At 31.1% G+C, this 14,740-nt stretch overlaps 1 protein-coding gene across 1 annotated transcript; it reads right to left on the reverse strand.

The window, feature by feature from the left end:
• Window positions 1-2,854: 2,854 nt before the first annotated feature.
• On the reverse strand, window positions 2,855-4,221 carry LOC136989149 (protein FAM43A-like). The gene has a single exon (XM_067287246.1). It carries the CDS (start codon window positions 4,026-4,028, stop codon window positions 3,120-3,122), a length of 909 nt encoding a protein of 302 aa, XP_067143347.1. The 5' UTR covers window positions 4,029-4,221; the 3' UTR covers window positions 2,855-3,119.
• Window positions 4,222-14,740: the final 10,519 nt, after the last annotated feature.

A 14,740-nucleotide genomic window follows, 5' to 3' on the forward strand; every position in this document is an offset into this window, starting at 1 on the left:
ATAGAAGAGATTTTTCTCTTTATTATAAAAAGCCATAGAAAGGTCGTTAATGATCGGGTCATAAAAAATACTCCGAGAGAAAATTAATATAAACGTTACCTCGCTCTTTATATTTCGTTTATATAATATAATATAAACGTTGTTTAGCTCTTTATCGAGCAATTCTATCGAAAATGAACCGTAAATAAAATAAATATTTATATACAGTTGAATATCATTTAAATTAGTATCAAAATCTATAGATTATAAAGTCTGAAAACCATTTTTTTTAATGATTTAAGCGTGGGAAGGTTTTGTTTTAACCGAAGAAGGAAAAAAAAAACACAATTCGTATATTTGCCCATAAAGCAGGTGGGCCAGTAGGCCGGAAGTCGGAAAGAATTATTTCCGGTGTGTGCACCGGTGCTTTTCCCAATTAAAAGGTGGGGAAGACCATCTGGCGTTGAAGACCATCTGCCGCTCCACCTTCGACTCTCCAAAAACACGTGACATAATATTTACAACACATTCTACGTTTTATCTCGTAAAATATTCAATGAATATATTTTATTTTTCCATTTTATTATATAAAATTGTTATTTTTATGAAAAGTAAATGTCTTCTTACGGTAAAGATGACGCATTACCATTAAGCCAAAGAGGAGTTCATGGGCGTCGTCAAGGTCAACGAGAAGATTCTTTTAACTCCTTCCACATCAGATTGTCTTTTAGCATGTGCTCTGCAACGCTTCGTGGCTTGTTTGGTAACCTTAGTGAAACGCCTTTAGACAGTGTCTGGATACAAAACTGCGACAAATATAAATTCGGTGAGCGTTTACGTATGGGTACCTCCGGCAACAAAACAAAAAATAAAATGTGTCAAAAGCATTCATGCTTATTACACCTGTTGCGGATGAGTTTTCTGAATGTGTACCTCCCAAATGAGCGAAATGACCTCAATCGCGTTGTTAGCTTAAGATTCGACCTCATAAATTTGACTAAAAATGTTACAAATTCTCGTTTACCTTTTGAAGTGAGATTAAAAGAACCTCTCTAATCGTCGGTTTTTTTCTTCTATCCTTATCCTTATAACACTTTAACGTTTAATCATATCGGAAGAGATAATCTTTCACTTTATTTATACTACTATCGAAATGGTAGGAATATAAATAAAACAAGGGAGATTATCTTTGCGATGAGTTAAAGTGTTAAAATGGCGAACGCCTCCTTGAACTACCTACGGTCAATGTTGTTTGTGGAGTTGGATTTTTATTTAACGACTCCACCCAAATTAGTAATGTTGATTATACAGAATTTTGTAATGTGGTTTACGTAGGGAAATTTCATATTAAACTTATGAAATAGAAATCTTTTGAAATTTTTTCTGGAATTAAATTTAAGTCTTTGAATCAATTTCATAAAAATACTGAATTGTTCTTGAAAAGTTCGAGTTGTCACGAATAGATCGATTGTAGAGAATTTTTAAATCGTGGAGTCGCGTAAATTCACGCGTAATTGCATGCAATTACGTGTGAATTTACGCATGTAATTAACAATATTAATTCTATATTTATAGAATTTTAAATAGAACAAGTTTAAATTTAAGTAATGAATAGTGAAATAATTATTATTCCCTCTTAAAATTTTCAAAGGTAACGAGTGGTATTGTGATTTCTTTAGGGGCTTTTTTTCATTCTCCTTCAATAATTTCTGTCCAATTACTGACATCTGCAATATAATGTGAGATCCGGTTGATGTCTTTTATTTTCTACTGTATCCCCGTATACAGCCTCCCGAGTGTGCGGACGGTTTAAGGGGCCTGTCAAAGGAGATTACCCCCCCTCTTACTTGTTTGTTTCTTACAATCCGAAAACAATGTTGGAGCATTCAGTAAATATTTTGTTTATAGATGTTTTGGCATCTGGCTGTATACAGTAATGGCCATTGGAAGTTTGATAAATCTTAAGCGGCTAGAGAACAAAGAATGAAAAGGGAGAGTGTTAAGCTTCCCAGGTGGTCTACAGACTTGTCCTTGAGAACAGGTGGCCGTGTAGCACGGATGAGAGCTGTTGGGACTAGATCGTGGGAAGACATTTTCTTTTTTTAACTCTTGTCTGAATGAAACTTTCTTAGCTTTTTTTTTATGTTAGTTGATTGACAATAGTAGAACATGGCCGAGGAAACTGCTAGATTTTTCTTGCATATTCAAGTCTTTTGACAGATTTTACTGTTTTGCATCAAGGTTAACGATTCTTATTCCGGTTATGACATTAATAAAAAGATTATTCTACAATTTCCTTATAGTGGGCGGTTTTTTAATTTGTACGACAAAAAAAATAACATTTAAATCTGGTTTTTATAAACTCTCTAACACGAAAAAGTGCGGTAAAAACTTAAGTTTTGGGAGATTATTCGCATTTAAAAGCGAGTTAAAGACAAATTATGTCAACCGATTTTTGGCAAACTACATTAAGAGAATGATCAAAAAAATATTATATTTGTTTAGATTTATTTATTTATTTTACACTTCTATAAAATTTTATATTTAGTCTTATTTTCTTTTTAAAAAAGTCTACATGTAAACTCCTATTTCAAAAATATTATTGGTTCCTTCGCTAACAATAAATACTTAAATCTTTGAAAAATATTTATCACAGAATAGGCATAAGGTTGGAAGTTAATCTGATATTTTCGAAACTAATATTTGAAGTGCTTTTGTGTGAGCAAATCGAGCGCCATCTTTAAAACCGTTACAGCACAACAAAGCGTGTTAAAACGAGCCTCTAAACAAGAAGGCAAAGACTAGTCCAGGATCTGCCGCGGGGAGTTTATAAAACAGGTTGATGGTTCTAAAGACACAACACAGCTACTTTAAATTACAGTATTATGTACAAGTTTTATTGATTAAAAAGTCTTTGGTTAGTTCGGTGCAACATATTGGAGGAGTGAGCAACTCGAAAACTGGCCGACGATAGGAGAGTTGCACCCTTATCGAATTTCTCGTGTCTAACGAAAAAAAAAAAAAAAAATGGAATCGTCTCTCCTAACGTCATTTCGAAACTATCTACTCGGGCATTTCGGTGAGGTAATTAACTAAAATACAGTAGGACATTACATAGAGGATAAGCTATATACAGACCGTTACATCCTACAAACAAAGTCTTTTTCTTCCGAGTATCCGGACTCGTCGGAAATATTGTCTTCGTATAGATTTTCGTCGATAGAGTTCAGTTTCTTTAGTCTTCTGGGATGCGGAATGTCTTCGGCCGAATCGGAATCGCTCTCGCGACCCGTTGTGACGTAATAATGGTCTGATAGAGAGTCGACGTCGTCCGGGACGATGTCCGACGAAGATTCCACTTCCGATATAACAGAGCCACTGAGTAGATCGTCTTCGTCTTCGAGTTCCTCGATCTCTTCGATCGAAGTCAATTTCGGAGCACTTTTAGATCTTTCTAGAGGAGGACGGAAATTAACGCTACCCGTACTTAATAAAATTTTTCTTCTAGGTAAATTAGGCGCGTCGTGACAATAGTTAGCCAAGGATAATCTGGCCTTTTGTTTACTTAGCTTTTCGCGCCTGAATTCTTGGAGTGCCGAACTCAATTTCTGGTTGAGCTGCAGCGCCATGCATCTTGCCTTGTCTTCTTTAGAACATAAAGCGGCATGACACCTTAATTCTTGCTTCATTTTTCTTCCTTCGTGCCTGTATATCCAACACACAACCCGAGGATATTGTGTGGGAGCCACACAATAAGTAATGCGATTCGACCAATATTCGGTCAGCCCGTGCTCTTTAGTCAGCGCTTTCAGTCCCGAATTACAAACGGTCAGTTTCATGGCAATATTGTGCCTAGAATTGGAGCAGTAGTTTTTCCATAGGGTAGCTAAAGGCTTGTCGGTACATCCGTCTCCCTTCGCCCATTGCGTTAACACGTTGCCTAAGTAGATCACTTTAAAAGTCGGATCGTATTCTGTTATGGTAACAGATCTCTGCCTCCAAAATTTTAAATTTGACGAGTTGAAAGCTACCGACATGGTAGATGACATCACACGCGTAACACAGGAGTTTCTAATACAGGTTAGGCCTAATTGCCAGACCTAGCTTGTCACTCCGACGTCGTACATACGTCGCACACTACTTGCCACATACAACAACACTTAACGTATCCACAAAACAATCACAAATGACAATACCGCCGAAAACTTTTATCTCCGCTCTTCTACTGGTACGCTAACGTCCACGCGTCACCTGTATACCTGCCAGTGACGTCACACTACCTCACGGATTACGCGCTATCTCATTGGTTATCCCGGTAGGTGTTATCCTCAATCCCGAGCCAGTAGTTCGGTGGAATGTTGCGGCTTATCTCGGAAAAATCCAAGCTTTTTTACGACAAAACTCGATAACAAAACTTGAAATCGATTAAATGTATCGAATTATTTATCTTTCAGAATAAGTGCTGTTTATGTTTATTTTCGGTAGGCGTATCTTAAATACCCCCGTGTTAAATATGATGTCATTAGTGTAAAGGCTATTAACTTTCTTCCACGATTTCTACATAAAGATGAAATTAAATATTTCTCAATTTTAGAAAAAAATATTGCACATCTCATCAAGAGATTACGCTTAAATTATGCTTAGTGATTAATTAAATTTTCAAACAAACAAATTATGACTAATATAGCAATTATGTCATCTTTACGTCACTTGCATTAGATGTAATAATAATACAGTTATGAAATGATTATAATTAGAGATTCCTTAAACCTTTTTCTGACTAGGTTGAATGACCGTCTTTCGGAAATAATGGAAGGTTTTTCTTGCCAATAGATGGAGACATTTACTGTAAAGGTAAAGGTTTTTCCGCACACCCTTAAACAGGTAATAAATTATACGTGGGTCGGGTGTATCTATACGGAAGAACTTTAAATGTTAAATATTTAAACGCTTTAAAACGAGTGGGAGATTAAAATCTTAATGTAATCTATCTAAATTAACCTTTCTTCTTCCTTCCGACTACGTTCGAAGAGAAGAGGACAGAGAGAAATGAGTTAATATTTCTTCATTCAAATTTCACCATCAAGTTATTTGTTTAAAGTAAAGCAGAATTTGAGAGAAGATGACGGAAAAATGTTTATATACTAAAGTTTTTAGTAGTAAAATGATATAATCTCCGAAACGTTCAAAGTTTAGAATATATGCTGTATAAATTTACCGCTTTTTGTACTTTACCCTTGTAATGTATATCAATCAATATATAGAACTACACGAAATATACTCCGTTAGCAGTTAAACTTATCAATTTATCTTATATTTTACACGGTACGATTTTAAATTAACTTGTTAAATTAAAAAACAATATTCATCTAATGTAAATAAAATGATATCAATGTTTATGAAAGCGATATTGAGTTCATTGAACAAAATTTTCCTTTCATTCTTTTCCCCTTTTCAAAAAAATACGCATATATAAAAAAAAAAATAACGATAAAAATCTTTCGTTTGATTTCTCGTTTTCGTGTCATTCATTGTTAAAAAAGATAATAAACCCTATCCCAAACTTATAGTTCAACGACCTGCCTTAATACACATTTATAAAGTTTACAGTTTTCTACTTAATCCAACGTGTAGTCCTGTAATATATTTTGTAAGCTTTATATAGGGCACACTTCCTCGCGTACAAAGGGCTCGTTTATTCACAGATGGAAAATTTTTCCAACTTTCCTCTATTAAATGTTCGCAACTGTTTAAATACACTGTGTACAGTACGTCGAGTCATACAATTTTCTATCTGTCTCGGTATTTTCCTTCAAAAATTCATTAAAAAAAAAAAAATAATATATGGAAATTTATGAAGCAAATTTCACAAGCGAACAGCAATAGAAACATTTTCTTATTGTTTTATACGAGAAACACGGGGTTACTCACATTACAATAGTGTAACAAATGTCGTCATCGCCATATTACTGAATCCAAGATCCTATCTTTATTAATTATATTGCACGCTTCAATGAATGTGAAGAATAATGACGTCACACAACAACATTGACGTAATTTTAATAATAAACATAAAACATTTAAATATTACTTTTATCTCGTGTTTTTTTTTTCCTAATAGAAAAATTCTATTAGAAAAAAGAAATTGCCGTGTTAATTCTGTTTTTACGATTACTCTCATTTTTAAAATACAATTAAAATTTCCCGTAATAAAAATAACTCTTTGGATTTATCCTTATTTTGTGGGAAATAACCGATTTCAAATGTGATTTATTGCGTCATGGATGTAGGAAAAACTGAAAGGAAACTAAATCCACTTCGTTTTAACGACATCATAATATATATTAAACACTTCCCAATTAAAAAGCCAAGCTAGGATATTAAATTAAGCTGTAGAAAGCTCCAGCGTGTAGAACTACGACTACATGTTTTTTTTTTTTATTCATGAATTTATTAAGATGCTTCTTAGGATATAAAAAGTTCTAGGCAAGAATCATCATTATGTTCTTCCGTCTTAAAATATGTAAATTTTTAAAAAATAATTTTGCAACTATTTTTTTTTTTTGTATTTTTAATTTACAGATTTCTAATTATTTAAAATGCATAGAATTTGGCAATTAAAGTTTATTTTTAGTTAAAAAAAATTGCTATAAAATCGAATTTTCTCCATAGTTTATGTCAAATCTACAGCATACAAAACAGGACAAAACATCATTTGCTGCAAAAATCAGCATTCGTAACAACCCCCGTAAATAATTTATAGTGTTTATATATTTTATGTACGATATTATTACGATTTGCAGGCTTATATAATAATAAATCACTGTAAAATGCTACTCTACTATATAATATAGATCTATAAAAAAAATCCTACTTTTTGTTTACAGATCTCTATCGAACTTACTTGTTATATTTAAGGATTTAAGAAAAAAGAAAGGAAAAAAAAAACACCGTAAGTATAGTTGTTTACTACACAATACTTCTTTTCTATTTGATAATATTCGGTATTAGGAAAGATTTAAAACGGGAATTTACAGTATCTCCGAATCAGAAAGGATTCCAATAGTTGAAGAAGAAGAAGAAGAAGAAAAAAAAAAAAAAAAGGAAATTCACGTCATTAATCATCACTTTTAGTTTGTATCAGAATATAATCGGTATTTAAAGCAACGCTGCAAGTTATAAATAAAGTATGAATAAACTACATTCATGTTAGGATCTATAAGGATGCGAATTTATTCTCGAGTAATAATGTTTTCCGAAAAGATAGCCCCGAGACAAGGTGTGCAGATGATTAGAGTAAGACTATAATAATAGTTCTGAAAGTAACGGAACTGTTTTGTAAAACAAGAATGCGGAAACGTTTGTCTATAAAGCGAAAAGAATTAAAAGAAAAGAAAAAAAGAAAAAGAAAAGCAACATTGTCGTTATTTACCGATGACATTTTTTATATTAAAATTCCTAAAAGATTCTATGGTATATCGACTGTAACGTCGTTTTTATCTCTCCGATGTGCGCATTAAAAGTAGATTATCATCGGTTCTATTCAATCTTTCCATTAAAAATACCTTATTAATTTTCATTACTTGTCGAATTAACATAATTTACTATAATAATTTACCAATTTTTATTAAAAATTAGACATCGGTTTATTGAAAAATGCTATACTGTGTACAGAATTAATAATATCTATTCCTTTATTGTTGTTGTTTCGATCTTTTCTAATAAAAAAAGAAAAGATGATAAATGTCATTCTAACGATAATATAATTAATAACATTATCATTTCAAAATGAAAGTAATTCTAGAATAGAACAATGAATCGGTACCGAAGTTTCATTGCAAAATATAACTGACCCCGGCAATACGAATTGATAACTGTTTAAAGAAATACCACGTTAACTTAGTTCTAACTGGACGAAAATTTGCCTTAAAAACATTTTCACATTTCATAATCAGATCAGCACATCAAATTTGTTGACCCATTTAAATTTTTATCGACTTTTTTTTAAAAAATACAGTTTCAATTTACAGGTTATTGAAACATTGCATGACACGAAAAATTTGCATGTAGCGAGATGATAGAGAATTTATACCGGAATCACGTAGAAATCGAATCGTTTCGATTACATATGAATAAGTTTTTCAGAGTACATAAACGATTAAAAGTTCACGTAAACTTGAATTGCGTGTTGTAGTTATAGGTTAATACTATTGAAAGTTGCTTGAGCGGAGTCCATTCCTTGGATGGCATGCAAGGTCGGGGAGATCCTAAAAGCTTTTCGATAAAAGTCACTTATAACTAATTATTTATTGCTTATATATCTATAAAAATGTGTAATCCCGAGTGCTTCTCCTCCGATGCAAACGGGCAATGCTCTCTTTGCACCCCGTAACTCCGCCCTTGTCAAAAAATTTTCAAAATCGAGTTAAAAATAGTGTTTCAAATACAGTAACCGTGGGCGTAGGAGCAACTATCCAATCACTTGATAAGAAGGCGTATTGACCACCCGCAACGTTAGCTATTTATCTGCTTACTACCGTCATCAAATGATGGCCTCAAGGTCATGGACCCCCAACCGAATAAATTCGAAATCCGAGAATGCATTCTTTTTTCTTCTATTTTATTTCTCTATCTAAAGCAATTTAAAAAAATCAGAATATAAAAGTTTAATCATTTTATATTATATAATTTGTAAATAAGATAAAGCGCACAGTACTTCAATACTAAATCCCCATGTTTTAGATTGGAGAAATGCCAAAATTGTTATAAATCCAACAAGTTAGATAGATTTATAATTTAATAATACGGATATTTCGAAATAAATATATTTCTTAATAATATACTAAAGTAAAAAATATAGTATTTTTTCTTTCTTACAGTTTATGAAATCATTCAATAACATTATATGAATAATGACATTTAACATTAATTCCTTGAAGGGGAATATAGTAACGGAGAAGAAAAAAATTTTTTTTGAATCCATATATAACGGTTAAAAACCACACCCAAATAACGAAATATATTATAACCTAAGATTATATGATCTAAATATTTTTTCTTTCCTTAATTTTAATGATCTTGTAACAAATTTCGATAGGCTACAATTCTATCTTCTCTCTTCCTAAATAATAAGTACGAGCCGTAACAGGTTGTAGAATGTGAACTATAATTAGGATAATTCCAGAGTTTGATACATACCCGTCACTTGAAATGCAGACAATGTCAGCTTTGGCAGTCATTTTTTTCTTCCTTCTTTTTTTTAAACTTCGATTGTTGGTAATTAATGAAATAATAGGGTTAGTGACAAAAAGTAAGTTGAAGTTAAGGCATTTAAGAAACTATTTTCTCATCTTCCAGTTATGTAATTTAAATTTTGTTACGCATTACGATATAAAAATCGATACTATAATAGGTAATGTCGATTGCCATATATATATTAGCGTTTAGTATTTTTTCGTATTCAAAATAATACAAGTATGGAAAATATAACACAGTGTAATAAAATTAGTATACTCAAGGATACTAAATACTGAAGTTCTGTAATAATATATTGTAAATACAGTATAAATTAAGAACATTACTGTCAGGAATACATACAGGCCGTATTAAAAGTTCATAGTAGGGTATAGGCTATATCAACTGTACTAAAAATTAATGGTGTATGCATATAAGAGCTACAAGAATTTGAGAAATCCCGTTGAAAATTGAACATAATTATTTATTAACCGGTTTTATAGCAATGTTTTCAAATACATTAAAGCTGTTGATGATAATTTAAAAAGATTATAAAATGCCTAAATTAGATATATTGATGAGGCAGAAAGAAGATGAATCATCAAAAATTGGAGTCGTCGTCTACAGATACCGAATTGTAGAAAGTAGGCCGATTACCGAAATACACAATAGATTTTCTATGTCCTTAAACTGACCGTGGCCCCGAGCAATTCAGATGCAATCGTCTGAAGAATTGGCCTCTTTTGATTTTTATTGTCCTCAAAAAATTTTTTGAATACTAAATAATTTATTTGGTGAAAAAAATATAGGCTATAAAGTTATTAGATATGCAAAGATGGCGGATAAGTCACAGTTTGTGTCCCCAGGATGATTTTTTTAATATTTTATATCATTCTATTTTTTTCTTACACGATAAAGAGCGTATTGGCAACTCGAGAAGGTGAAGATAAGATAAAGATAACAGATCGTAAAAAAGTAAATTAGTTACGACTATAGATTACAGATAAAGCCAGCTCAGACTAATGAAAAATGAAGGGAGGATAACATGGAAGCAAAACTCTTGGATAGACTAACTCTTAGCGGATACAGACAGGTATTAAGATTAGTGTAAACTAATGCAAGTACATTTGATGCGCGGGTCACTGCCATTTATGTCGGTCAGACAGTTGAAAGGCGACAGACTACAAAAAAAGGAAGTTATGAACATCGAAATATAGTTCCCAACGGCATTAGGTCGTACTCATCACTTCCCGATCGTGAAACTTGTACAGTAGCTAACTCTCGTCGGCCTAACGGATTAGGTCTCTTTCTGACCTCAGGCATCGGTAATAACAGGTCACACTTGCTTACTACAAAAAATCGACTTGTCCGACTCCTTCTTATCCATTTTAGGAGAATCGCCAACTGGGAAGTGTTTTACCCTCAATATGTTCTTTAATGGAAGAAGAATCGGCCTTAGGGATGTAGAAATTGGTACCAAGATTTAAAAAAAACTTTTTCTTATAAAATCTAACCCGCATAATGACATAACAATGTTTCATTGTGCAATATTAGTCATTTCTAATAGCCAATACCATTTACTCGATTCCTTATAAAGAAATATATTTAATTCTATATTATTCTGATAGATTCAGTTTGAAAATAGCTTTATTAGTGTTATCACAATCGGAGCTTTATTTGCAGCATCATATGCCAATTTTGATTGGAATACGAAAGTACAGGTACAGTCAATGTTATTATCATGGGTATATTTTGTAATGTAATGCCCATGTACTCACGTGGACAGTACAGTATACTATATGCCCGTGTGAAGTACAGTTACTATTAAAATAGCCTATCTAAACTAATTATTGCCAATCACATTATCTCGTTACGTTTATCAAAACAGCAAAACTGACCTCTCGTAGACGAGGACCAGTTATACAACCACAAAACAAACCAGAAAGATCAATGACATGTGGTGTGCCGTAAATAGTTTAAAGATTCTCCTGTCGTGTGCATAGATAACAGAGAATTGAAAATTTTCAAAGGACGATGCACTGCTGCACGACAAACTCTTCATTCTTTTTATATTCTTCATTAAATTAAATCCTCCCATGCTCTTGTATTATCTAGCAAAAATTGTTTTACAAAAATACCTTTAAAATTCCTAATTTCTTTACTTATTTTCTTCTATACAATCTCAGTTAAGATAAGTAATAAAAAAGAGTTGTGGGAAATTCCCATGCTCGAAAACTCCATGCAGATATTATCTAGGAATCAACATATTAATAAACTAGACTGGTAGGCTTACTAGAAAAAAAACATTAATAACACTTTACTATAATAATATAATAGGCCCAACATTGGAACCGGACCTAAAGACTTTAAAAGGGACATAAGGATTATTTTGAAACGTAATTAGTAATTTAAAAATACAATTATCCGTTCTGTTCACGGGGACATATTTCTATACGCCTCATTAAATGTCATATAGGCATAGATTCGAATCCTATTATGCTATTTATCTTTCTATGTCATCGTATATCGTCCATCTAGCATAGAAAATCTTACTTTTTGGAGTGTAATAGAGCGCAATATTATTAATAATGAATAGAATCGAGAAAATATTCTGCAAAATTTCACTTCATATTATTTTCCTTGTATAGTAGCGTGTGTGATATGAATAAGGAAGAAATAAAGTATCAGTTACGAAAAAAATTAATATCTTTAAAAATCGTAAAGTAAGTTACACATTTTTTTAAAATAGTAAAATAATTTATAATACTGAATTGTTATTAAATAATAAATGTTTTATTATAAATTAAACAGATGTTTAAATAAGATATTTCGAATTAAATTCATTGTGGCATATCTTCACCTCGGGCAATAGAACATACAGAAATTGGCCTAAATATTAAACAAAAATCCTTGAATGGAATTTATAATATTTAAATATGTTTATCGGAATATGCAGATATTAATTATAAATTTTTTTAAAATTTGTAATTAAGCGTCACTGGAGCGTAGAAATGAAAAAAGTCCATTTAAGTGTAACGCGTAAGTGCATTTCATATTTAAAATTAATAGTATTTTGTATACTTTAATCTTCATAAAAGAAAGATTTTATCATTTTCTTCTATTTACAGTTTTTTTTTTAATTAAAACACAAATTGTGTTTAATTTTTAGGAGTTATCTCGGTTTATTTCTAAAAAGGGTACAAAGTTTCTTTAATAAGCAATATATCTTTCTAATATGTTCTTATGCACACGATACTTTACTATCTTAAGTAATTGGTGTGTGTCACAATTTCGGGGGTAAGTACAGCCGGTGCTGCGCAGTGAGTTTTATTGTGTTGAAGGATTATTTTAAATGATCCGAAATAATATATGATGCCTTATGCCAGATATTATCGCTCGACTATAGGTTACTCCGTTCAGAGTATCACTCTGCCTCCATAATTTCTACACTGAGGAATATCAAAGGCAATTTATAGAGTATAGAAATGAGATATTCCTCGGTATATGAGAGGCGAGATATTCTTCAGTATACAAGGTGTTTATACATTAATAACATTAATACTTAACAATAATACATTTGTTTCAAGACTAAGCCATATTGAATGGCTTAATCTTGGATTAAGGCACAGTTTGAATGAAGGGATATATTCAAAAATGAAATTGGCAATTAGATTTCGGGGCGTATAAATTAAAATTTAAAATGACAATTTTTAAATACAAGTTCCTTTATAGAATTTTCAATTAGCTCTAGTATCAATCTTAAACATTATTTTTAAATTATTAAAAAATAACATGGAAACCGTTTTATAATCCTTCCATGTTATACGACGAAGAATATAAATTAAAACTTTACACATAATAAATTATAAGGTAGGATTTTGTTATACAACAGATAATATAAACTGATTACGGTTTCAAAAATTTAGAAAATGGTATAACAACAACAATAATAATATTTATAAATCGCTCATTATGATTGTAATAATCATTTGGATAACCACGATTTTGCACTAGCCTTGACATAACTAGTGCTTTAACCTCTTGACCCGCTTCATTGACCTCAAAAGAAAGACCAAATTAGGATGGACAGAGTCCAGAAAACACATTATATCATAAGCTTAGTTAAAATCTTTAAAGTGCTCGGTTATAAAATTTATCAGGTCACGTCATTCGTCCTCTTTTAACTGCTGTTACTATACTACCTTGACACTCTTATATTGTTCACCTTTTTTATATCATTTACAATAATAGTGCAAAAATAAATTAAGGAAGAAGTATAAATTAATTTACAATAGTGATTCCCAGATTTCCTGTTACTTTTATTTAATTGTTTTTCTTCCGAGAAAGAAAAAAATTTAGGATATTTTTCTGTGTAAAGCACACGGATGTGATGAATAAAAAAACACATTACAGACGTGTTAATAAAATAAATAAAGGCTCAGCAATACTTTGTTAAAAATAATCTTAGTAAATATGACGCATATGTACTGTATATTTACGGATATTTGATTACTTAAAGTATATTAAACTCCAATTATGTTTTTAGGTCAATTTCCTCTTTTGTCAAATGAAATTCGTGATGTAAAATTCCATTAAAATTTCATTACTTTCTTTAAACATTAAAATAAAAATATTCCCCTAATCAAATTTGTGGTTCTTTTAAATATAACGAACTATATTTCAGGAATTTTAATTAATGTTTTCCTCTAACCAATTGGGTCGTATGTATTTATATAAATTATATTATTTCTCTAATTATATACGTATGCATATTTTCCCAAGAATATTACATTATTTTTGCAAGTAAGGAGTTTTTTTTAATCCACTTAAAAGATAACTTTGAAATATTTCTTATCTCTCATCCAATTAGAGATGTCGATAAGATTAAGAATTCGATCGGCGTAGAATGTATTTCGAGATTTAAAAATACGATATATAATAATTGAATACTTAAATTTTGCTTTTATTTCAGGTAGAAATTTTATAATAGTTTGGCATCATTAAGAATAACAGATTTTCAGATCTCTCCACACTCCATTTGTTAAGGTTCGACTGATGCGGAAGTATTTCCTTAATGATAGCCTTTCACACCCCGTTTAGCTTTAATATTAATAAAAAGAAAAAGATAAGAAAATTTTATCTTCAAATTTTACTATTATGTCAAGTTAATGCATGTAATTTTGAATGTATAATATGAATGAATTTTCGTCGCACGGTTTACGAATGATTTGTAATATAATTGCTTCAATGTCATAGCATTACTTAAGCAAGAAATGCCATCTGTTGCTGACATGTGAAATTACTTCGTGTATTAAAAATCATTTTATCGATTTACTGATATAAACAATAATAAATTCTCATTTTTATGCGAATAATTTTAGAAATTTTGGAATGTCGACGAAGAATTGGATTAAAATTTCTACCTAAATTAAAAAAAAAAAAAAAAAAATCAAAAGGCACAAATTAATTTCTGAGAATATTCGTCTCGATAAGTTTTCATTCCTTAAAACATAAAATAAATTAGTTA

The sequence above is a fragment of the Centruroides vittatus genome, unplaced genomic scaffold (assembly GCF_030686945.1).
Source record: "Centruroides vittatus isolate TY-2023 unplaced genomic scaffold, ASM3068694v2 scaffold_435, whole genome shotgun sequence".
Taxonomy (NCBI): Eukaryota; Metazoa; Arthropoda; class Arachnida; order Scorpiones; family Buthidae; genus Centruroides; species Centruroides vittatus.